Below are 26,720 nucleotides of genomic sequence, written 5' to 3'. Positions count from 1 at the left end.
GGAAAATGTAAAACATTTCACCATGCGGAGTATTTGGGAGAGTTGCGGTGAATCTTCTCTGAGGTAGTTGTGTAGACTATATTATGCCCTTTCGCATGACGCCATTTTTTGGAAAAAAATATATTATTGATTAACCCTACGACAATGCGTATTTTATTCCTAAGTCAGTATCTAGGTCCAAGTCACCAACTAGGTAAGTCATTGAAAAGTTATCCAAAAGCTTTTGTGATTGTGCGGCAACAGTCTCAGCTACCTGTGAGCATAAGCTGAGAAAACTGGTGAGTTTATCTGTGTAACTAACAGTTGATGCATATATTTTTTGTGAAGCAAGCTTCCGATATGTTGTAGCTTCGTGCACATCTGAGGACATGTTTTTGGTATCAGCTATTATTTAAGCTAGGTCCTATAAACAAACAGTGCGTACTTTACAGCTTTAAAGATAGAAGTCTGAAATCATCAGTTTTCATTTATTAATACTCTGATTTAAAGCATAATTTCTTGGATTCGGTAATATTTTTGAAGCACCAAAAGATGTAAATTTTTGAAGCACCAAAAGATGTAAATTTTGAGTAGATTGGTGACAAAGACTTTCGCATTTTCTTCAAGCTACGATATAAGAGCTAAATACATTTACCATAAATGTCAAAGAGCAGAATGAAGGTTTAAAAAGTATCCTACATTCAACATAGCGCGTACAGTAATGCTCATGTGCCAAAATATTTTGCACCAAGTACTCTGCTCTCTGCGATATACTCAATCATTGTTTATATCTATTGTCGGATCTCTCATTCGTTCGGCGAGACGTTATAATATGTATGCTGTTTTCCCCCAAAACACTACGATGTTTCAAAGCAAGAACCACTAAAATCTCAAAAAAACTTAATTACGATGTGTTTCGTCCAAGAGAATTTTATAACAAATGTTTCCATCGAAATTTGCGTAAGACTTTGGAACGTGAAAGCGTACCGCGAGATCGCTCTTGTCTGCCATTTTCAAAATACACGAGACCCAATCATTACCACAGCAAGACCAAAATTCTTTATTCAGCAATGCCACACAATAAATAGATAACGGGCCGAAACCTCATCGCTTTCGAAGCGATATAGGCTTGTTCGCACTAGACTATGGTTTTTTCGCGCGATTTTGTGTCATTAAATTCCTGAGCTAGTAGAGAGGTAAAATAAAAACAGATCCGTCTTGTTCTTTTCTTCTCAATAATGCCATTACTTAAAGCGTGTGAAGTGTCGAAACTTAAAAGAAAGTCTTAAATGACAGACGATTTTGGTGGATGAAAATATGTGTGACCATGAGTGATTTGAGATGTTGCATAACATAAATCTCTACAGTTGTTAACTCTATCTAACAGATGTTTTTTAAACGGTGAAGAGTACCTGTATGTCCATAAGTTTAAAAGTTCATTAAAAAACTCATTAATAATTCATGAAGGAAACACAATAGAAATCATGACCATGAAGGAGGTTTTATATCTGATATAGATTCGTCTTCATTTGCATAAACTTTAACTTGGATTTTTATGGAAAGCCATGACTGTCTTCGTTGGTTATTTTTTCAGTTAGATGGTGCATATGTACTGATGTATGGTACTTGTGTGGGTGTCCAGGGTAGTTCTTTTATTGTGTGTGGTGAATTTCATATGGTATCCGGTAATTTTTACGTCATATGCGATACCTGATACTTTGTATTGAGTGCCAGTATCCATTTCTACCGTGCAATTTCAACGTTTTAGGGTTTTTATTTAGTTGTATTTGGTGCCTTCAACATTTAATTTAGGTGGTCAAGCCTTCATGTAAGGTGACTAACCCCATAAGCTTCGGTGCCTACCGTAGTATACGCGGTTTCCAATTCACCACATTCAGCGCCTACTTAGTTGTGTTCGGTACCTATCTCATCGTGATTGACTCTTCTTTCCTTATGTTCTCTACCTATCTCGCTGTATTCGGTTCTTTTGCCCTCATATTCTGCTAATTTCGCATCATAAATAGCGCCTATCTAGTTATATTCGGTATTCGTCTCCATATATTTGGTGCTACTATCTTGATTGTTGGTGCCAGCTCCATTATATTCGGTCGAAAGTTGGCATTATATTATGTGAGCCAGTATTTTTGGTCAGCTGTATTCCCTTAAAAATTCGTTACCAGGCTCAGTTGATTCTTACTGCACGATAAAGTCTGGGGAGAGAATTCCGAGAGCCATCAGTATTTTCGGTCATCGGACTGTCACAAAAAGATCATGCTTCGTTTTAAAAGTCCCGCCAAAAACGCATAATCTGTATTTATTCCTTCTCTTTACGTGTATTAGTAGTCGATTTACTACTCTGTGAACTAGTTAATATGGAAGGAATTCTTTCAAAATTGAATCTGGGAATGCTAATAGAGAGATTTAAGTCGGAAAGAGTGGACCCTGAGACAGTTATTTCGGCGTCGGACAGCGAGCTTATTCGCCTTGGAGTTACCACCATCGGAAACCGCATTCGGCTACGTGATCTTTGTAAAGAACATCAGGCATCAGGATCTCCCAGTACAAGTGGTTGTTCATCAAGAACTGCCCGAGAAGAACGATTAGCCCTGTTTAACCCTCGTAATATTAATATTAGGCGCAGATTAGGGAGATCGACTGATGGAGATGGCAGAGATAACAAGAGGAAGAAGACAAGTACCTCAAAGAGTTGGACCGTCCAGTTTGTGTGCTTGGCTGACAGATTTGCCACTAAAACCCCTACTTCAGTAGAGAAACAAATCCTATACAAAGCAGGTTTGGGTTTGAAGAAGATTAAGCTGGATGTTGAAGACAATGAAAGTGAAGTGGTCAATAAAATCACATCTGACGTGAAAGATCAGACCACTGGAGAGCCTTTGGGTTTCTCTGCCTTGCGTTCCTGTGGAGGTTTTGAAATGAAACAATGCCTACCCAATTGTAGGGATCTAACTCTGATAAACTGCAAATGGTCAGCAAAAGCTTTGAGAGCAAATCTAGGGGGAGGACAGGGGAAGATCTATCTCGTTCCAATCCAGAAGTCTCTCTCTACCAAGCCACTTGTGGAAGAAAGTCCCGAGTCTACTTTAATGGAAAAATGCTCGAGATGCAACAAAGAGTTTCAAGTTAGAGTACTCAGGAAGCACCTGTGGGAGTGTACAGAAGATATTGGATCTGATGATGATCAAGTTCTTGAGCAGCCTACATTTGAGAGAAGTTCTTACAGTACTTCCACAACCAACAATGTTGTTGACTTAACTGCTGTCAGTGAGACCACCCCCAGCTCTTCAAGCTCCAACAACACTAACAGTTCGTTCATCTACCTCTTCCACTGTGGTTCATCAACCAAATACACAGACTTCTCCAGCTGATAGATTTACTTCCTCAACTGCTGTCTCTGCAGTCTCCTCAAGTCCCTCTGGTACCCTTTTAAATGAGACGGTGGATGAGGTAGCACTTAAAGTGCATAAGTACTGTATTGATAATGATGTGCACAACCCAGCAGAAATCCTCAGGTGCCTGCAAAAATTCATGGTTACTGGTAGAGAACTAGAAGTGCAAAGTGCGCAAGAGGTACAGGAGGGTGAAACTAATTTCATCATGGTAGATCGCCAAAACATTCTGGAAACTGGTCTAGATGAAATAAGCACCCTGACAGACTACAGAAAGACTCTTGAAGTGCAATTTTACAATGAGGTAACATTTAATTTTAGCAGTTTCATTTTTATCCATTGATGCAAACAAACTATCTTAAGGCTAAACAAATGTGTCTTATATCCCATTCACACCAAGGCTTAAACATGTTTTAAAGTGGTTTAACTAAACAGGTTTGAAAAACTATCTATGAACACTTCACAAAATTTGGTGAAATAATGCATGTAAGCTATCCTTTGTCTTGCTCTGATAATATTTTAGAAAGTTTCATTATATTGTGGGTTTCTAGTTTCAATTTTTTTCTAATAAAAAAACATAGTTTAACTAAACACATTTAGGTGTGAATGGGGTTTTAGTCTGCTGAGAAAATGGTCAAGTTATGATCATAATATGATTATTTGTGTTTTTCTAATACAATGTAGGAGGCACAAGATTATGGTGGGCCACGAAAAAAGTTTTTCCGTCTTGTCCTTAACGAGATCAAAGACACATACTTTGAAAATGGTTTGAGGGAACTCATGAGGGACAAGTATGTCACTATTGGGATAATACTGGGTAAGTTGCTAAACAATGATAAATTATAGTAACCAAAAAATTATAATTATTGTGGTATGACTTGCTTAGGTTTTAACTATTATACAACAGTACATCTTTAACATGTAATAAATCCCTGTATATTTCTTTCCTTCCTTCTTTCTTTCTGTATTTCTCTCTCTCTTTCTTTATTTCTTCATTTTTTTACTTTTCACTGATACTAAGCTATAGATAACACATTCTCTAGCTTAGTATCAGTGAAAAGTAAAAAAATGAAGAAAGAAAGAAAGAGAGAGAGAGAAAGACAGAAAATTTCAGCATTAAAAAACTTTGTCCATCTTCCCTTAAAGCATTGTTTATTTGTTAATAATCATTATTCATAACTGTGGTAGGAATAATGGTAAATATTACCACTTAGGTAGTTCTTTGCTGTCATTATTGTTTCACTTTGCCTTACTTTCACAAATCATAAAATTTTATAGGTTTTTATTATTTTTCAAATTAATTAAATGCAAATGACTTTAAAAAATTCCAAGTTACATATTGCTGATTTTATTTCAATTTCAGGGCTAAGTATTATCCAGAATGGTAACCTTCCTAGATTCATCAGCCTGGAAATGTTGGAGGATATCTTTTTAAATAATGCACCAGGCCCCTGCTTGGAGGAGCTGCAAAGTGGACTCAAGAAAGTGGGAGTTTACCAGGTAGGTTTACATGGTTATTGAGTAATTTATGTGGAATGTGTTAATAAAGTTGACAATAGAGTGTGAAGCAGCCAATTGGAATGCATGCAATTACTGCTTGTAAAGATTTATGTGAAAGTCTATCTATGAAGTAAAATCAATGTTATTTCTGCTTGTCATTTTAGTGTTTGTTTCATGCCTAATAGTCTTTATCCAACAACTAGAACCTTTACATCCATGTATTATTGCATTGATCTTATTATATGGATTTAATGACTGTGCTCTATCAACTATTTTAGCTTTTAATCAAATATTAAAAAAATAACATGTTTTGGTTCTTTAGGTAGCTAACAAGTTGCCTGTTTTTCTTCACCTTCTTAAACCTGGACCTCCAAGTCCCCTAACAGTTAGAGGTATAACAAGCTTACTGCAGCCACTCTTCAGTGAAGTAGGATCGAATAAGAGAAATTATGAAAATGCTGTGTACAGTCAATTCATAAAATATCTGAGGGAAACTGCAAGTAAGTAAAGAAAGAGAGAGAGAAATAAAGAATGAAAATAAACAGTGGGATTAACTGTGGGTTTCACAGAGTGGCTCTTCTTCCACTGGATTCCAATTGGAATTTAGAATTTGATTTTTATGGAGGGAGGAAAACTGGAGAATTGAGAAAACCCTCAAAGCACCGGAGAATGTACAGTAATAATCTTAATATGAGAACAATTTCATTTTTCCTTTCCTGCGCTAAATATTAATTTTTATCTTTTTTCTTCACAGGTGGACGTAGAAATGGTGTCACCCTTGCACACATCCTTCAGTTTACAACAGGTGCTGATCAAGAGCCAGTTTTGGGTTTTGTGATCCACCCCAGTGTAACATTTGTTGAGGCTACAAGTTCTTTTATACCTTCTGCAAATACATGTATAGCTTGTTTGAAGCTCCCACACCCATCACATGATGTTCCCTTACCACCTACAGAGCAGTTGTTCTATCTATATGATCTTGCCTTTTCAAATGCATACTTTGGTAATGTGTAAATGAATCATCTTTATATTTGCACTTTTGCACTGATTTCTTATTTATGCTGAAAATGTTCATTTTTGGACAATTTGGTTGGATTTCAAAGTAACAGTGACTAGGGATATAAAGTCTCATGAAGGCAGTGACATCATGGCTGTTTCAGATACAGTATATATGTTTGAGATGCTTTTGAATTTTATTGATTGACATTAAATTTATGTCCATCGCAAAATGCTACACCATGAGAGATATTAATTTTGTCACTGGACATAAATTTATATCACAATGAAAAAGTGCAAATATAACTTTAACTTGTTAATTTGTTACAGTTCAATTGACAGTTTGTTAGCATTTTAGATTTTCATCTTTATGGAGTAGTTTTGACAATGATGTTTCTTAATTATTTCAAGTGCTATCTTGAAATCTTCAATCACATAGTTAAATGAGCTATAATATTGAGACTCAAGTTCTCTTTGACATTCTTCATCAATTCCAAAGTGCAATGGGAGTAAAAGTGGTTGATCCTCACCTTGATTTGACTCATTTTCCCTCACAATTCCCTCAACACCATAGCTAACGATATCATGGATGGTCAAATTGTTATCAATGTTATTATCCTTCATTTGGCCAGCTAACCACATCCGCATAGGGCTTGACCTTGTTGTTCTCATGCGATGTCGAGACCATGCATTCCTCCACATTTCTAGTTTGTCACTGATTTTAGGCATGTAAATGTAGTGCAGGGCTAAAAGATGTACTTCACTAAGAGGATTAAGGATGTTGTTGTCCTCCATGAAATAAAACAAATTGTAATAATAACTCAATACACCCTCAAAAACATCTCTCCATAGTCTTTCAATGCGTTGATTGTGAGTGCTTTTCCCTGTTATAATGCTGCCACGGTTTGAACCCTTTGCTTCAATCATAAAATCAGCAATACCAATATTCTCTTGACCCATATCAGTGCGCACTCTGCTTGGGATTCCATATTCATGTACTGCCTTGAGGAAGCATTCGAGAACAGTCACTGCTTTATTGTTGTCTGTACATTTAAGCATAACAGGCATCCTGCTGAACCCATCAATGCCACCAACAATTATAAAATTCCATCTTATTAGTTTATGGTTGGTGTCAACATGCCAAAGGCTATTTGGAGCAGAAACATTGTAGACTCTTCTTTGAAGTCTTCCTTTTTTTCGTGACTCAACACCCACCCTGTCCACCCTATTGATACTTTCCCTCAGCCGAGATCTTTGTACTTTGACACCTCTTTCAGAAAGAAACTGTTTTAGCATTCCCTCGCCACAGTGCGGAAATTCTCGAGTGATTTTATCGATGTGATCATCAAGCTCTTCATCTGTGATATCAGAAAAACTTAATTTGCTAAGTCCATATTTTCTCATCCTACGATAAATTGTACTTTCTGACAAGGTCATGATTTTGGCAATTTCACCAATAGAAAAGTTTTCTTCCAAATAACATTCCAGTACAGATTTGGGAATTTCGTAAATTGGCGGACCACATTCGTTTACTTGATGAGGTTTTTTTGATCCAAATACATTGCATTCCATTCTCAGGGCCATTATTTCATCTCTGTTTTGCAAACCTACATTCCTTAAATCATGCAAGGAAAGCTTGTAAACAATATCTGGAGTAATTTTCTCGCACTCAAAACGTTCCGCTAGATGTTCGAGGTTAAGTTTCTTCAATACAGATAACATAGCATTCGCCATTTTGGACTTTTAAAACGAAGCATGATCTTTTTGTGACAGTCCGATGACCGAAAATACTGATGGCTCTCGGAATTCTCTCCCCAGACTTTATCGTGCAGTAAGAATCAACTGAGCCTGGTAACGAATTTTTAAGGGAATACAGCTGACCAAAAATACTGGCTCACATAATATAATGCCAACTTTCGACCGAATATAATGGAGCTGGCACCAACAATCAAGATATAGTCCATAAGCTGAATCCTGAAAAGTCCCTAAAAATCAGTTTTCGTAGCACCCCCCTGGAGACATAGTGAAACTGGTATCAAATGAAAGCTTATTATCTATATTTTCATGATTCACTTGTTACTTTTTATGTAACCTGTGCTTAAGTGAGTAATACGACCGAATCTGAGGGGGGTGGGGTGCGAATATATCTAATTTGAAGTAATAGCCTCTCCACAGAGAAAAAATATATCTTTGAAAATATAGCTCCATAATCAATAAAACTTTCCAGAAATGATCCTCTGATTACATAGTGTCGAAAAATGTATGTGTAGGGAATCTAGATGTTTCCATGGCAACCGTTGCTAGGAAGAAGTTAAAAATTACAGAAACATACACGATTTTCACTGTTTTTATCGTAAAATATTCTTTCAGTTTTATTATTGTGAAACGTAGTTTTGCTCGAATAATGAAACTATGATAAATGATTATTTGGCCTTCATTTTACTTGTTTTCTCTCGTTAACAAACGTGCACGTATACGTTTGTAGTGTTTTTGCAAAATGTTTACAATTTTTTGAATCCCTAAACATGACACAGTTACACTACATTGACCACTTCTAGCTAGAAAAGGTGCCATAACAACACCATAGGTGGTGTGCAACCCATAATGTAGTGCAACCTAATATGACATGTGATAAAACAGTGACCGCCATGTTGGAAAGGAAGGGTTGATGTAGCTGTCTTGTCTGTAAGTACCTCACTATTTGATGCAATACTGGATATTTAAATCTTTATTTGTGACTTTTTGTATTTAGGTAAGATATTTTTTTGATTAATTCTAGAAAGAAAAAAAGAAATAAGATGTGAAAATACTTATTTCTAGGTGAATTGTGAGGCTTGTTTTCCAGAGAAATTCAGTCGTTATGACTGAAATAACTTCTAGAAAACGTTCAGCAGTACAGCAACCGAACTGGAATAAATGCCTATGTCATGTTATTGAGAATGCTGATGGCAAGTTGACAGCTTTCACGGAGAAAAGTTGGGAAACGTTTCACAAATGTGCTCATCAAAGGAGGGATTTCATATGGATGAAGATGGAAAATTCTTGGGATCAGGGACCAAGAGGCAACTACCATCGGCGCTGTTATCAAGAATATACCGATAAAAACAAAGTAGTCAAAGCACAACAAAATCACCATTTCTCTAAAGAATATCTCAGTCAAGAATCCGTTATGTCTTCACCTCCTAAAAGAATTCGCAGGTCGCAGAATTCTAGTTTTGATTTGAAAAAATGTGCAATTTGCCAAAGAGATAAGATAACAACATCCAAAGGAGCAAGAACAAGAGAGTCCCTTACCTTAAACGTCAGCGAGTTTGGTAGCACTTCTTTGACCAAGGCAGCTCAAATACGCAATGATAATCACCTGCTCTTGAATATTCAAGATCAAGATACAATAGCAATGGAAATCAAGTACCATCGTTCCTGCTACAAAGACTATGTACGTCAAAGGGAACTTGATAAGTTAGAGGAGAACAACTGTAGAGAAGAAGATATTGGAACAGAAGGCTACAATAAAGCACTTGACAAATTAAAGGAGATTATAGAAGAGGAGATTTTGAAAGAAGCAAAAGCCATTCCCATGTCCGACCTTGTGGGAAAGTACACAACTTTTCTATTTGACGAAGGAATCAGTGCTACCTCATACAGGTCATCCAAGCTCAAGAACCGCCTAATTCGATGTTTTGGTGAAAAACTGTCTTTTCGCCAACTAGTAAACAGAAACCAATCTGATATTGTGTATAGCTCACTAGTCAACGTTGGAGAAATTGTAGAGACTATCCTTAAAAACAGTGCTCAGTATGAAGAGTATGAAGCAGAGGAGTTAAAAGCGAATGACTGTACAACCGATACGGTTCTGGATGAGAGCTATCACATTTTCCATGCAGCTAAAGTGATAAGGAGCTTACTTGTAGACGTGAAACCTACTATGACTTGGCCACCATCACCAGACGATTTAGACAGTGGCAGTGCTATGGTACCTGATTTGGTGTACAATATGATGGCGTGGATTTTAGTGCCCCAGTCAGAGTATTCCAAAGAGAGAGTTGGGAAGCTTTCACCAAATGTTCACCGCCTAGTAGTTTCTCTTTGCCAGGACTTAATACATTGTGTCAGTCGTGGTCGAGTAAAAACCCCAAAACATGTTGTTCTGCCTATGACAGTAAAAAGTCTTACTGGGAATGTTGAATTAATAACCATCCTCAACAGATTTGGTCATAGCTTATCATACTCTCAAATAGAAGAATTGGAAACAGCTCTAGCCGAGAATCAGATTGCAAAGCCGCAAAATTGTGTCCTAATCCCAAATGCTTGTTCTCCTGGCGTGCCTGGTGTGTTTTGCTGGGATAACAATGATCTTCTTGAAGAAACTCTTTCTGGTAGGTGTCAACGTAAGTTCAATTGAAACCACGCGTCCATTTAAAATGCTAGATTGTTTTTCATTACGCAGGAAAAGAGACCACCCATTGCACAAATGGCATCATTGTTCAACGCAAACCTCATACCTGTGAATTACCTCCTGTCAATTCAGCTAGTCCAGCATTATCAAAGAAACGCTCTATTGATTATGTTCCCTCAGATGTTCTTCATTTTAGCTCAAGCTCTCGCAAAGGGCCCAGTCCAGTCAGCATGGATATTAACAAAATGTCAAACAGTAACCAACAAGTCAGCGTTTATGCTCAACTCATCAACTTTGGCTGGAGACTCTGTCGGCGACCATATCAAGATAACATCTTTGATGTGCAGGAGAATCAACCACAAGTAATACCAGCATGGACTGGTTTCAACACGATGCTACAAGACAACAACCCTCTCAGAGAATGCTCCATTGGCTATTGCGAGGTTATTGATGCAAGTCCAACAGAGCTTCCAACTGTTTACACGGTTCTCCAAAGGTCACTCAAAATGGCAGACCAGCTCGGACAACAAGATGTCATCGTTGTATTTGATCAAGCCATCTTTGCAAAGTGTCTTGAAATAATATGGCAAAATCAGGAGGAGTTCAAACGACTGGTTGTTAGAATGGGAACATTCCACACCATATGTGCTTACCTAGCTGCTATCGGCAAACGATTTCGAGATGGTTGCCTAGCAGATATTCTTATAGAAAGTGAAGTTGTTGGTTCTGGATCTATTGCTGCAGTTCTTGAAGGGCGCCATTATAATCGTGCAATTCGTATCCACAAGGTGATAATTTATAATACATAATTTAATATGTATTAATAATACACTAAAACAATTTCTTATTTTCAGATTGTTTATGAATCATTGCATCGATTGCAATGGAAGGGCTTTAGGTCTTGGCTACTAGCACATGATCACCCAGTTAATTACGTCACGATAGTCAACCAAGTAATGGACATCCGAAAAAAGTTCAGCAAAGAAAAGTTTGATGGCCTACTGTCCATGGAAGATTTTACCAAGTTAATGAAGCTCTACAAAGAATACTCCACCTTCGATAACGGTCCTATGAAAGCCTTTTGGAATAGTTATCTAGAGATGGTTGAAGTGTTGTTGAATGTTGTACGAGCAACGAGGGAAGGCAACTGGAATATGCACTTAGAAAGTACCAAAGAGATGCTACCCTGGTTCTTTGCATATGATCACATTAATTATGCAAGATACCTACCAGTCTACTTGGCAGAAATGATGACACTGGAAGAAAGCCATCCAGAAGCACACAACATGCTTGCCAATGGTGATTTTGGAGTCCAAAGAACGATCCATCATGGGTTTTCCCAGGTGCCAGTCGACCAAACGATTGAGCAAACACTCAATCGAAGTACTAAGACAAAAGGAGGTATAGTGGGCTTCAGCTTGAGGAAAGCTGCTGTGCAGCGGTGGATGATTACTGCCCATTCTCGAGCAGCTTTTGTTGACAGATGTAGGATCATGACAGACGGTTGCCAAGAGATAAGCCAATTTCCCAAAGAGAATGGATCACTACGTATCAAAAAAGATGAAGAAGATGTAGAGAAGATAGTAGAGGTCATAGAGAGCTGGCGTAATCCATTTGATCCTTCGGAAGAGCTTTCTGTCATCAGCTCCGGGCGTGTTGCTGATGAAAATGTGAAGCAAGATTTGCTGATGGCCAAACAGAAAGGAAAGCAGGCGCTTGAGTCATTCGTAAATGAGAGATTGGTGACAAACAGCAAAGGATTCTTTCAACCCCTAACCAAGCTCAAGCTTGGGTCTTTTCGTGAAGCCCAAAAGAAGACATCATTAAAAGCAGGAGGAAGAAACATCATCATCAGAGCTGACAGAAACCTCTTTGCACGCCTTCTAATCATTGGTCAGAGCCGGAAGGTAGACCTCAGGGACCTTTTGACGTTTGAGCTTGGTCCTCTCCCCTGGTCACTGGCCTCGTTTGATGGGTCCATAGCCAAGACCAACAAAGCTGCTCTACCAAAACTACTTGAAAATGGAGTTGAGTGCCTAGACAGTCTTCCTGATCAGACAACGGCTTTCATCATAGACGCCATGGCACTACTGCAATCGTTGGTGAAAGTACCTGACAGATTTGAATCTCTTGCAGAAATGGTGATGAAACGAGTCATGGCAGTGGCTGGGCAAGCAACAAGAATAGATTTTGTAGCAGACCAGTATCCTGAAATCTCAATAAAAAACACTGAGAGAGACAGACGAAGCAGTAATGGCCAATTGGTGGTTGCAATCTCCAGCCCTCAGCAAATGTGCCCACGTCAATGGAAGAAGTTTATGGCAAATGGTTCAAACAAAACTGCTCTGTTGAACTTCCTCGTGGTCGAATGGACATCTAACCATATGTATGCCCGCATGATTGGAAACCGCACCCTTTTTGTTACACATGGACAAAAGTGCACCAAAATATGTACTCAAGACGGCAATATTATATCGGAGATCAGTGAAGATCTATGTAGTAATCAAGAGGAAGCGGATACAAGAATGTTGCTACATGCTTCTCATGCCTCACAACGTGGCCATCAACGCATCGCAATCAAGTCTTCAGATACAGATGTCGAAGTACTGGCTTGTTATTACCAGATAACCATTCCATCTGAGTTGATCCTGGTAAGCGGAACCCAGACTAGAATTCGACTAATCTGTGTGCCTAAACTTCGTGATAAACTCGGATTAGACACATGCCGGGTGCTGCCAAGCCTTCATGCATTGACTGGCTGTGATGCAGTTAGCTCTTTTGCAACAAAAGGAAAAACGAAAGCTCTTACTATCGTTCAAGAAAATGAAATTTTGAGAAAAGCTGTTGAGACCTTGGGTGAACGAATTCCAATTGTAGATCTTGATCAGTTGGAAACCTTTGTTTGTACCCTCTACAACGATCCAAAGTGCAAGAGTGTCAACGAATTAAGATACAAGATGTTTTGCAAGGGCAAAAACTTACAGTCACACCAACTTCCACCATCAAGAGCAGCGTTAGTAAATCATCTCAAGCGTGCCAACTTCCAAGCTTACATTTGGAAGCATGCCTTAGATGCAAACATCATCCAAACACCTAATGGTCAAGGCTGGCAAGTGAAATACGACTGCCTGGAGATCGACTGGACAGACCAGCCCCCTGCTCCTGAAGCAGTGATGGCCCTGGTATGCTGTGGATGCAAAGGACAATGCAAAACACGACGTTGTTCTTCCGTTCGTAACGCCCTTTCGTGCACAGAAGCATGTGCATGTGAAAAATGCGAGAACAAAGTGGGAGAAGAAGACACCTATGAAGATGATGAAGATGAAAGTGACGACGAGTAATTGTTTGACTATTTTTTGTCATTGGAGATTATTTTTCTTTTTGAAGAAGTTGTAAAAACAAGTTTTGATCTCACAGTTTGGATTAGATGTTTTTGTAAAAAACATTAGGGGACGACCCCTCCCCCTTGCTTTCAAATGTACATATACACCACCTATGGTGTTGTTATGGCACCTTTTCTAGCTAGAAGTGGTCAATGTAGTGTAACTGTGTCATGTTTAGGGATTCAAAAAATTGTAAACATTTTGCAAAAACACTACAAACGTATACGCGCACGTTTGCACCAATTAAGGATCTCTTAAAAGATCAACCCTCAAAAGTAATTAAAGGTCAAGTTAACGAGAGAAAACAAGTAAAATGAAGGCCAAATAATCATTTATCATAGTTTCATTATTCGAGCAAAACTACGTTTCACAATAATAAAACTGAAAGAATATTTTACGATAAAAACAGTGAAAATTGTGTATGTTTCTGTAATTTTTAACTTCTTCCTAGCAACGGTTGCCATGGAAACATCTAGATTCCCTACACATACATTTTTCGACACTATGTAATCAGAGGATCATTTCTGGAAAGTTTTATTGATTATGGAGCTATATTTTCAAAGATGTATTTTTTCTCTGTGGAGAGGCTATTACTTCAAATTAGATATATTCGCACCCCACCCCCCTCAGATTCGGTCGTATATCTCACTTAAGCACAGGTTACATAAAAAGTAACAAGTGATTCATGAAAATATAGATAATAAGCTTTCATTTGATACCAGTTTCACTATGTCTCTAGGGGGGTGCTACGAAAACTGATTTTTCAGGTCTCAGCTCATGGACTAATAGTAGCACCAAATATATGGAGACGAATACCGAATATAACTAGATAGGCGCTATTTATGATGCGAAATTAGCAGAATATGAGGGCAAAAGAACCGAATACAGCGAGATAGGTAGAGAACATAAGGAAAGAAGAGTCAATCACGATGAGATAGGTACCGAACACAACTAAGTAGGCGCTGAATGTGGTGAATTGGAAACCGCGTATACTACGGTAGGCACCGAAGCTTATGGGGTTAGTCACCTTACATGAAGGCTTGACCACCTAAATTAAATGTTGAAGGCACCAAATACAACTAAATAAAAACCCTAAAACGTTGAAATTGCACGGTAGAAATGGATACTGGCACTCAATACAAAGTATCAGGTATCGCATATGACGTAAAAATTACCGGATACCATATGAAATTCACCACACACAATAAAAGAACTACCCTGGACACCCACACAAGTACCATACATCAGTACATATGCACCATCTAACTGAAAAAATAACCAACGAAGACAGTCATGGCTTTCCATAGATTTTCTCTATCCAACTTGGTTCAATTCGTAAAGAATTCGGTACAATATGAGAACTTACATCATGTGTTTTTTAAGCCGTTTAATAAACTCGCAGATCGTGTTTTATCGGGTCTAAAACCACTCGGCTACGCCTCGTGTTTTATACCCGATAAAACACTCCTGCTCGTTTATTAAACAGTACTTATCACTTATCCATTTATTGTAACCAGTCGTTCATAACGCATCCCGTTACCAAATCAAATCAAACCAAAGACTTGATTTCATTGCATAATAAGTTTTAAATTATTATCTCTGAAATTATTATCTCTGAAATTATTATCTCTGAAATTATTATCTCTGAAATTATTATCTCTGAAATTATTATCTCTGAAATTATTATCTCTGAAATTATTATCTCTGAAATTATTATCTCTGAAATTATTATCTCTGGAATTATTATCTCTGAAATTTTTATCTCTGAAATTATTAACTCTGAAATTATCATCTCTGAAATTATCATCTCTGAAATTATCATCTCTGAAATTATTATCTCTGAAATTATCATCTCTGAAATTATTATCTCTGAAATTATTATCTCTGAAATTATTATCTCTGAAATTATTATCTCTGAAATTATTATCTCTGAAATTATTATCTCTGAAATTATTATCTCTGAAATTATTATCTCTGAAGTCTGAAGTCCCTTCTCGGCTTTCGTACCAAACCAACTCATGCGTTCCTTCAAGGTTCAAAGATTCATTTTATTATTGGAAGTTTGCCGTGATTTCTATCTTGCTTTATAGCTTGCATCATTAAAATGAACTTTGCAAATTTGACTATAATGAGCTCGGATTTAAAGTTAATTTAGTTCTTCACAGATTCGTTCAAAGCTAAAATTATTCCTACAATTGTACCTTTCATTTTAAAGTTATTTGTGTGGTGTGTTGTTTTGTTCAAAAAGTCCTTTCATTCACGAATGAACATTTTAATGTTTTAGGGTAAAGACCGGGATTGAATCTTTCGTTTCATTAATGCAAGTACGTAGTTTCAAAGCAAGATGGAAATCAAACTTCCAATAATAAAATGAATCGTTGAACCTTGTTAGGAACGCATGAGCTGGTTTGACTGTAAATCAGTGAGCTGTGTTAGGTGGGTGTTAGGTAATCAAGTAAGAGAATTTCTAGGCTCAATATTAAGATGGAAAATAATTCAGTGTAAATCTAATAATTAAACATAGTTAAGACTGAAACGTGTGTATAAAAGTAAAGTAAATATACAGATGTTCGTAGCATGAGACTTTAAGGGATAAACTAGAAATAGTACACTATTAAAACAAGGGATGAAAAGTGTGTGACCAAGGGGTGGAAAGGAGCTAGTAGACCTTTTGCATATAAGACATGTGTCCCGTGTCCCGAAATGTCTCACTTATACCCGGGCATTGTCATTCAGGCACGCGGAAATGAGTATATTCCTCTTACTAGCGGTTTTCATGTCGGCTCTAATGTTCCATTTCTGCCATACTTTTGCTTCAGTTTATACCCACGCTGAAAAATGTGTTTTGTATTTCGTGTTTCATTTATCAGAAACAATCATTAAAAACAATATGGACTACTTCGACGATACTGCGGCCATTGTGTTAAGGGGCACTTATAAAAAGCTTAGCTTGTTTTACAGTTAAGGAGTCGATTAGCATTCAATAGATATTTAACGAACACGAAATGGTTTCAAGTCGAGGCTGGCCTTGATAAAGAAAAGAATCAAGGACCGCCTCCATTTCAAGCGAATTGGGGAAAGGTTTATTCATCGCGAGAGACGTTTTTGGGATATGAATTTGCAAGATGAATGTGAAATGATACCAAAATACCATTTACAACCTGCACTTTTGCGATAAGGCGATCATCTTCAATCGCAATGCATTATGGGGTGTCCAGGGGCAAAGCAAAACAAAAATGTCGCATGCCTGTTATAAAGAAAGTTTTGTGTATTTTGTAAGTGCCTCCAATTCATTGTTGTTAATTTGTCTCTTCATTTACCATTAATTTGTGTTGCTAATGGAATGCTAATGGTCGCCAATACTATAAAAAATCTTATGGTATTTATATTGTTATTTACATTTTATCTAGTGTCTTTTATACGCCAACTGTATCTATAAAATATCGTTCGAAAAAAATATCTTAAAAAATCGTATCTTAAAAATAGAAAAACGAAAAAACAAATGAAACATGTATAAAGGTATCAGTAGACCTTTATCAATAGACCAGTGGTTTCAATAAACAGACTAGTCGTGAAACCAGCCTAAGTATGTAGATGACCAGGAGTTTAAGCTACCAAATGGAATAATATTCCAAAATTTTACCGAGAGCAAATAGAAACTAGTAAGGTCTACTGATACCTTATTCAGAATCTGACAGATTTTGCCACTTGGCGACAGCTTTCTTATGGGCGTCGCGGCTGATTTGACGCTGTCCATCATGCCTGGAAGCATGTCCAGGACGCTATCAATCTTCGACTTTTTGGTGTCCTTCTTATACTAGAAAGTTTGAGTGACCACAGTCACCATTGTTATTTATTTATCAAAGATATGCCACCACCGTTTCCTTTTTTTCTTTGGTCAAATTCCAGTGATTGTTCTGACAGTTATACTAAATTCTGAATTATAAACAATACCCAGTTTTTTCCTTTGAAATTTTTAGCATGGCTTCAGTGTTTCATAACAATGCTAGTCTTTCAGGTTTTTGGCCGTGATGAATATCCATTTGACGTCCTGGATTGTTTGGGTGTCTTTGGTCCCGAAATGAACGGTGGTAGAGATTATTACAGTGTCCTTATAAACTCGCCACGAATACTGAATTTTCGTATCTAACCGGGGAAAATTTAGAAACATTTGAAGAAATCGTGATAAGGATGAGAATACCGATACTGAACTTTCAACGTCGTAATGCTGCTGCTCGCGTGCGAATTCAACGCCTAACTATGCGAAACAGAAGACGAAGATTTCTAATGAATTAACATTATTGAAACTTTCGTTGTGACAAGGAATAAAAACGAATCCAATCAATGAGTCGCCAACTCATCACTATTCTTCCTCCATTCATTCGTCCATTGAAAACAAAACAAAAGAAGAATATTCCCTCCCACCTCACCCAAATAAAAGAACCGTTAATTTGTATAGTAAGACTGCTCATCAACAATGGCATGTATTCATAGGGTGATAATGATGCTTTTAGAACCCTCATTATCTTATCACGGTGCTTGATAAGTGGGACGTCTTGGTACAACGGACACGTGTCTTATATGCAAAAGGTCTATTAGGGTTTTCCGATTTAGTGACCTTTTATTCTAGAATACCATCGGCGATCCTTACACTAAGTACGCTAAGTGCAGTCAATTGGAGATGTAATATAATTAAAAAACAAAGAATTTAGTGAGAAAAAGAAAATATTTTATATACATGACATTTTATTAAGAAATGCTTCTTGCTTGTCGAAATACTAGTAATCTAACAGTACAAATTAAAACAATGGGATTTTTTTTATGACTAGCAATACCTAAATCAATCCAAACGGCCTATAGCAGTTGACGTCAACGGCCGATTGAAAACACATGTAGAGCTAGCGAGATCGAAGATATATACAGAGGTTTTGACTTTTATGAATCTCGTAGTTATTCAGCCTTACATTCTTTGCAGTTTGGTCTATAAACAATATATTTTATTTCATATCGTGTACTATTGGTATCAATAAAATTATTTAAGGATTTCAGAATTTACACAAATACTGAACAATAATTTAAATGCGAATTCGATCAAACCTTTTTTAAACTGATTTGGAATGTGTAGTTTCAGAAATTATCCATACCCTCACCCCACCCCACCCCTTACCCCCTCGAAGAGGAATTTAATATTTCTGAGGAGAGGGGGCTCAAAGAAAGAACAAAATTACAGAGTTTGTATGGAAGAAAATTGGAATTTCCGGTTGGGTACTACGTATTTAAAAAACCTCCTCCATAGGGGTATGGATAATTTCTGAAACTACACAATCTCAATAAAATCAAAGAACAATCGTACGCGTATTCTAATTCTAAATCAATTTTTAATTCATCTTTCTTTTCAAGACTTTTAAATAGGTTAGTTAAGAACACATGAAAAAAATGAATGGTTAATCTGAGTCTGAACTATCTATTTGCATCCATGTCTTCACGGCCTTGCTATGGTCTTTGGCTGCCGAGTTTGCATTCTGTATGAGGGCAGGAAGGGACTCTAAAATACTCGACATTTTCGATTTAGCTGTCTGTTTTCCCCTGTTGAATACAAAGTATATAAAAAAAAGCAGGAAAGTTATAGTCAATTATGTGACATTCGCTACCAGCATCAAGAAACACGACTTTACCGTACCTTTGGCTTTTCTTCCTCTTCGATTTTGCATCAGCTTGGTCTTTTGCATCATCACCATTCTTGACAGCACTCAAAATTTCCTCTCTGGATTGAGATGCTTGGATGTTTGTATATTGCGTATCTTTTTTAAATATATCGTTCTGCGGTGACTTTCCAATCGCTGTCACTATCGATATCAAACTCACTTTCGCTACTATTAAATTCTTGCTCGGCGCTAGTCTTAACTGCTTTACTGGTGGATGCAACAGTCGAAGCTTCTTGTACATGCCGAGAATCACTAAAGAGAAAATAGATAAACGTTAAAATTTTATTTTTTAGAAGAACCTGAATTTCAAAATTTTTTTCAACATCACCTTGCTTTGTATAAAGACTTCTTAGCAATTTTTCGAACTCTTGCCATAGCTTTTTTTGTGCTTGGCCCTTCTGGTGTTCCAATATTCTGGTAGTAATCTCGTAGCTGGTCCCCGAGTACCTATGAATGTTTCTGCATGAAACTAACCACGGCTTTTAAATCTCTTCCGTACTTTTTCATTCCTTTCCCAATTAGCATTAACTCTACTGGTGTACTTCTCTTTTTTTGCTTTTGCTTTGGCTTGGGTCGTTGCTGCAAAGACATGGTACTCGCAGTAGGGAAAGTGCTTGAACTCGGGCTTGGAACTTCTTGAAGTTCTTTGGTGAGAGCAGCTCGTAGAAAAATATTGTCTTCTTCCATCTAGAGTACTTTTATGCGGATTGAAGTCAATGTGGCCATTCTCAAACTTTGGGGCATATTTATATACTCATAGCGTGAATACTTCACAGGTTCTTTTCAAAAAAGGGTTGGTCATGACGAGTTCGAGAAAACTGTGTCTATAATTCTAAAGGCATTGATTAATTAATTAAGGGATCGTTAGATCAGACAGAAAGGCAAAAACAAAAACACCTTTTTCTTCTCAAATTTCACCTTTCACCCTTGATAATGCGTACTGAGCTCGAGCAACGTGTTTAGAATTCTAAAGGCATTGATTAGTTTATTAACAAGGGATTGCAAGGATCAAATAGAAAGGTACGAACAAACACGCGTTCTTTTTCTTCTCAAATTTCACCTCTCATCCTTGATAATGCGTAGGAGCTCGAGCAACGTGTTTAGAATTCTAAAGGAATTGATTAATTCATTACGAACAATCACACGTTCTTTTTCTTCTCAAATCAGTATTCATGCGAGTGTAACACAATCATGTTTTAGTATGCGAAATGATCAGTGTATTGATCTATGAAGCTTTCATTTATTCATTTCGCTCAAAAGATGCCGAACAGAAATCCACCTCCTCCATTTCCGTATTTTCTGTTCTGTACGTTGCCTTCAATATTATCTGTACTGGATGTTCTTTTTCTACATGACAACAATCAACCTTTCCCTCCACCGTTTCCGCCTCTGATAAACGTTATTTCTTTACCCATCGCGATTTTGGAAATTGTGCCACTTCATTATCCTATAATACAAGTATTGTTTCCCGAGCTAGTGCTCAGAAAGAACACCGGAAGAGACGTATGGAGTATACTGGAAACAGATCCACGTAAATTCTGGTACCTAACAGGCGACACCCCTTGGTCTCTGGATAGGGTTGCGCAGGTAGTTTCTCATGAAGTGGTAAAGCCTCGTATGCTACCAAGGACTCCTATTACTGATAGACAACGACGCTGTATTTTAGATGTACGCAACAGAGTACTGCTTGCTGTCATTTGGTTGAGAAGCTATCTAACATACCATTATCTTGCTCACATATTTGATATCAGTAAAAGTACTGTTTCCGAGGAGATATATCATGTTGTGCCCATCTTATTTTTAAAATTTCGATCCTTCATCACATGGCACAACTTAAGGAAATGGTCCTCATTTATGGGGTATTGGAATCATTTTCCAAATGCAGTGGGTTCGATAGATGCTACTATACATCGCATACGACGCCCATCGGGGAGACTTCAGGCTGAGTTTTATCGAGGGGACAAAAAAGTCCATTTCATGTCAACCCAGTTGGTCATTGATGCCGATGGTATGATCACTCCTCTTGTTTCAGGCTTTCCTGGACATCTAAATGACAGTAGCACCTACCGGTACCTCCCAAACATTGGATTTGGAGGTCAGTTAGGATTACCAAGACATGCCCGAATTCTTGCCGACGGTGGCTATCCATTGAGAGCTCCTCTCGTGACTCCTCACAGAATCGCAAGAACCCCCCGCCAACAAAGGGCAAACCGTCATTTACGACGTTTACGTGTGAAAATTGAACATGCCATAGGGTACTTAAAGATCTATAAGTCCATTGGACAGATTTTTAGACAAAAACGGTCGTTTCTACCGATAGTAGTTAGTACTTGTGGGTTTCTAAGTAATCGAAGGAAACTCTTGATTCGACGGGCTAGGGCACTCTAATTGCAGGTTACATGTAATAATACACTGTAGTATAATCAATACTGTAAGGCTTGGGATGGGTTAAGGTAGCTATAATATAAAATGATCTTGTTGTTTCGATTCAATCTAGCAATGGAGTGATTTTACTGAACCTGTAAAACAGAAACTTATAGTTAGGGTATAACAGACGAATAGACACTAAGAAAAACAATGGAAATAGTGTTCTATTACTAATATGTAATAGACTGTTGAACTATTTCACAGGTTAAGCAAAACCACTCAAATAATTTGATATAGGAAATAAAACAAAGCACCGGTACGAGAAAAGTACGAATTAAGCAAATTATAACACGTGCTGAATCAGAGTGCATTTTGAAGTTGACCATTATCTTTAAAGTCTTGAAAGCTTGTTAACGGTAAAACATTTGAAAGTCCATTCCTGTTAAAGAAATGTATTGCAGATGCTTTCCTTAGATTATGATATAAATATTCACGTGACACAAGCACTTGAATAATTAAACATTAATGCTAGCACAAACCGCCTGAAAAGCTGAAGAGTCGCTGGAGTGGATTCTTTCATGACACTCCATAATTTACCGGGGGGAGGGGGGGGGGTACGCCCTTATATTTACTATACGGGGACTTTCCGCCAAATAGGGTATGGTTTTTTGCCTTCACGTCTTGAATAGGGTATACAATTTACCGTAAGTTGTCTTGAATAGGGGTTTACTTTCTATGTTTACTATCTCTTGTACAGGGTGTCAATATTTTAATAGAACATAAAGTCAAAACGAATGACAATGACATATTCACATCTCTACAGGATCACTACCTGGCTATGTGAACATCTCATTCATAGCATAATACTCCACGAAATTACGCACAATTCATTTATGATGGTTCTAGAGTAATTATAGTTGAATGTCTTACATAGGGTATACAAATTCCCCTTGAGCCTTGGATAGGGTCTACATTTTGCCAATTTGTCTTGAATAGGGTATGCCGGATTTTCAAGATTTTGCTGTCTTAAATATAGGGTCAGTGTTTATAGGCACCAGCGGAACCCCTCCGTCAGAAACTGGTTCAAGTACCCCCCCCCCCCCCCCGGGATAATTTATAATTTATCGCGGTAACGATGCTGAAAGTTAATTTTTCTCGCCTCTATTCTTTCCGAATTCTATTGTTATGAAATACTTAGAAAAAAAGACAATGCATGGCAATAAAGATATTGCCAAATCGACGAAAAGGTCACTAAATCGGAAAACCCTATTCTATGCAGATATCTATACAGCTAATGCTCTAGGTGATTAATACGTGTCATGAGAGAGAAAATGAATGTTTTTACAGACTAAACAAAGTGAGACTATCATCAGTCTCCAAATTACTTCTCTTATGGAAACAAGACATCGGTTTTCTTAATTACCAATGCTTATCTCAAGGAAACAAGATAAAAATTATCAATCTTTAGTCATTTAGCTTGTAAAAATATCGATATCATTTTTCAACCCAGCTAGAGTGCTCGCACTAAACCCGTGAAACAAATACTAATTTTTAGTACAAAATAGTGATAATCAAACAATAGGACACAAAGGATTCTGTAGAGTGATCACAGTAAATCCGTGAAACTTTTAGTAATACTAAATAGCACAATTTCATGCAAATTCCATTGTTTTCTATTGTTTAACTAGCACTATTTTGTACTATTTAGTAATTAGTGTTTCACGGATTTACTGTGGTCACGGCTCTATGAAATACTACTAATTAGTACTAAATATTATTCACAGGTTTAGTGCGTACGCTCTAACCATCACGCACAAGTTTAGATATTGGTATGCATTTACAAGCGAACCCCTTAGCTCCTTCCATTAGCATTTGTACATCTGGTTACGCCCTACACAGTTTTCTACCCCTTTGCTCAGTTATTTTAGGATTATTCTTGAGAGTTTTATGTTAGAAATGTTCCTTGTAATCTTTTCTATACATTTACGATATATTCATATATAAGCATTAGTTTCAACTATGCTTAATTCTGGCATGGTCATGGATTATGCTACGAAATGCAGTGCTACGAAATGCAGTCTTATTACGATCTCTCAAAACAGGTTGTATAGAAAGTTTGTTTGCTCTCCAGTAAATTTCACCCATTGGAATCAAAATGTTCATTCATTTGACCTCAGTGAATTAATCACAAAATATCTCTTGTCTCTTAAAACGTGTTTCACGGATCATCGGGTTAACCATTTATCAGTCTGAAAACAATCAGCTAATTTATTGTTTTTTTATGAAGACATAACATCAACTGCTTAGTAAGTAGTCTCTCCCTTCTTCGCACCGAGTGTCATTAAGGAGTGCCGATCGCGATAAACAAATGAAGACCTGTACGATATTTTATTTCCTTTTACTGGGAGTTTGGACGACAATTCCTCCAATGGTCATAACATGGATAGCTGTCGAAGACATTCTGTGCGGGGTCCTTTTGTCGTCAACCGTTATTCTCATTTCTTTCTCATTTGCAGATATGTTAAGCAAATGCCTCAGTCCTTCAATCGTGAGGAGAATATATTTTACTTCTTCGTTTGTTTTCCTCACTGCATTACTGAGTGGATCGGTTGTTCTGATAGTGGCTGTTGATGATATTCGTGTCAGAATCGTTGGAGTTGGGCTTCTTGGTCTTTCTAATGGTTTTAATAGAATCGCCTGCGTGAGGATGCTTGCCTATTACGAAAAAGCGGAACTTCTCGCTTCTGCCTATCAATATGGTATCAACTTTTCGACATTTTTGACGTCAATTGGATACATGGGTACGTATATGTCGGTCTAAATCTCAGGCCCAAAATTCATTGCATTTTATTTATGAAAATTTTAGAGTCATTTGTCCTGCACAATTGACGGTCCGGTAGTCATGTAGAAAATTAAATCAGTTTTTACCCAGACTTGCTGCAATTGTTTTCCTTTGCCAACTTGGATTCAAATAGTGCACTTTCCGAGGGAAATGGCGCGAAGGAAGCGAGCAGTGCTGGAGAGAATCTCTCCTCCCGCCCTGGAAACGAGAATAGCAGCCTCGCTCAACTTCTTGTTTCCTTCGCGCCAAGTCTATTTTTACTCCAAAGCGGATATCTAGCTGAAATTACCGCCATTTTGCATTGCTACGCGGCCACCCCAGACAAAAATCGCAACGTGCACTTTGCAATAGACTGCCGTCAATCAAACAGGTCGACTCATTTACACGCGTTTGGATCGGCCCGGTAGGCCCGGTGAGTGTGGCTCATAATACTTGTAAACAATCGACAAGTTTTGGCGCCTTTTGAATCACATGCGTGTAAATGACGACAACGTGTTTGATTGACGGCAGTCTATTGCAAAGTGCACGTCGCGATTTTTGTCTGGGGTGGCCGCGTAGCAATGCAAATGACGGTAATGCCAATCACGGCTGTAGATCAAAAAAGAGCTTAGAAAAAAGACATGAAACAATTTTGATTCAATGTACGATAGTTTGAAATGGGGAGAGATTGAAAGATTTCGCTCCTTGGGAAACCAGGGGTCATTCCTTCATAATACCAAAATATTGTTATCGCTAATCGTCAGCGCAAAGGTTAGTATAGTGGCGCAGCTTAACGGGGACGAACTGAACCGGAATAAGAAAGGGCCTCTAGCAGCCGCAAGTCCATGTATAAATAGGGACTGGGGAATTACTTCACTTTATATTATAAGCAATTTATCCATTTTTATTGATATTTTCCCTCCAAATTGCAGGATTAACAACCTGGCTGCGTGTTAACCCACGTATCGCTATAGCTTCTTGCATCCCGATATGTTTCTTCCCGCTTGTTGTTTACGCTTTGTTAGACAAAACTCCCTTGAAAGATCACCTTAGTACAAGCCAATACCAACCCTTGGAAGTAGATTTTACTGTTGAACATTCCTACAAGCCTACAGCAACTTCAACATCAATCTTAACACAAAAACTAGAGTTTCTGTTCAAAGTATTTCCCTTCGTCTCGTACACCTTTTTGTCCAATTTTTGCCTACATTTGTCAATGGTCGCTGTCCTGACAACCCTCACGTTCCCCTCTTCGCCATTTCAGCCTCGTGACCACTTTTTGTACTACAGGCTCTTGAGTGATACTGGAATTTGGGCGGGCGGTGCAAGTCTTCTAGTCTCGTATTTATGCCCAGAATGGATCGATGTCTTAAGGATCCGTAAGATATGGCTTCTAGTTTTGCTGAATGTTAGCCATTTCCTTTTCTTCATTTTCGCATCATGGTTTCGTTTCCTCCCTAGCGTCATACCTGTGTTGGTGTTAAGTTTTACCCAGGGTGTTGTATACGGGTTATCTCTGATTTATTCTTTGATGGATGCAGCGACGTCATTTCCTTGTCCAAAGGATAATGGCACAGCAATGGGTTTTGTAGAGGTTGGACTTTCACTGGGTCGGGTTGCTGCAGGAATTCTGGGAATCGTCACGGAAAAACATCTGAGAGAGCACTGCACTTATAACTTATTGCTGGGTCAATTCTGTTTGGCAAGACACAAAGTATGCTGAATGGAGCACAAACTACCAAACTGCAGAAACACCACTGAGTTACTTACAAATGTAACTAGACTCAATAAGGTAGATGGCCTGTCTAGATTTTAAAGTCAAGACTTTTTAAAAAAACTGAAATAAACCATCCTTGTTTTAAAATAACACTTATTAGTCAAATCCAACTAGCGGTTTATCATCAATGCTGCATTTTAAATGGATGAGCTACTCAGCTAGGCTATAAAAAAACCAAAATTGGTTATCTTCGAAGTAGGGGCACAGTGTAACCAGGGAGGGGCATGCGCATCCCCTGCACCCCTACCCTGGATCCTCCCCTGATATTATTTGTTTTTATTGTAATTTATTTACACCTGGTTGCGGAGACGTTGTCATGGGGAGGAGGGTTGGTGGTTTGGTGAAGGGGGTGGGGGGGGGGGGGGGGTGAATTGAGAGACAAAAGAAAG

At 37.9% G+C, this 26,720-nt stretch overlaps 4 protein-coding genes across 4 annotated transcripts; 3 read left to right on the top strand and 1 right to left on the bottom strand.

The window, feature by feature from the left end:
- The first annotated feature begins 2,351 nt into the window (after nt 1-2,351).
- Nucleotides 2,352-6,178, top strand: LOC148910423 (uncharacterized). Its single transcript, XM_089031693.1, has 6 exons — nt 2,352-3,219; nt 3,263-3,690; nt 4,071-4,203; nt 4,750-4,890; nt 5,213-5,386; nt 5,641-6,178. The coding sequence occupies exons 1-6, from the start codon at nt 2,352-2,354 to the stop codon at nt 5,898-5,900; spliced, it is 2,004 nt and encodes a 667-aa protein (XP_088887819.1). The 3' UTR covers nt 5,901-6,178.
- A 4,927-nt stretch (nt 6,179-11,105) lies between these two features.
- On the top strand, nt 11,106-13,619 carry LOC148910422 (uncharacterized; the record flags this gene model as incomplete). Its single annotated transcript, XM_089031692.1, has 1 exon — nt 11,106-13,619. A coding segment is annotated over one exon (2,514 nt), but the record flags the coding sequence as incomplete, so codon positions are not given.
- Nucleotides 13,620-18,871: 5,252 nt separating this feature from the next.
- On the bottom strand, nt 18,872-19,651 carry LOC148910421 (uncharacterized). Its single transcript, XM_089031596.1, has 2 exons — nt 19,342-19,651; nt 18,872-19,247 (listed from the first exon to the last, which is right to left on the bottom strand). Exons 1-2 carry the CDS (start codon nt 19,605-19,607, stop codon nt 19,106-19,108), a joined length of 408 nt encoding a protein of 135 aa, XP_088887722.1. The 5' UTR covers nt 19,608-19,651; the 3' UTR covers nt 18,872-19,105.
- A 4,390-nt stretch (nt 19,652-24,041) lies between these two features.
- Nucleotides 24,042-26,654, top strand: LOC116302198 (uncharacterized). The gene is made up of 2 exons (XM_031711427.2): nt 24,042-24,534; nt 25,487-26,654. The coding sequence occupies exons 1-2, from the start codon at nt 24,102-24,104 to the stop codon at nt 26,275-26,277; spliced, it is 1,224 nt and encodes a 407-aa protein (XP_031567287.1). The 5' UTR covers nt 24,042-24,101; the 3' UTR covers nt 26,278-26,654.
- The last annotated feature ends 66 nt before the right edge of the window (nt 26,655-26,720 follow it).

This window comes from Actinia tenebrosa, unplaced genomic scaffold, assembly GCF_029948245.1.
Source record: "Actinia tenebrosa isolate PJP-AT-01 unplaced genomic scaffold, QUT_ActTen_1.0 PGA_scaffold17__23_contigs__length_9995812, whole genome shotgun sequence".
NCBI classification, from domain to species: domain Eukaryota; kingdom Metazoa; phylum Cnidaria; class Anthozoa; order Actiniaria; family Actiniidae; genus Actinia; species Actinia tenebrosa.
Note: the sequence above shows the minus strand (reverse complement) of the source record. Positions and strands in the feature narration are given on the sequence as shown.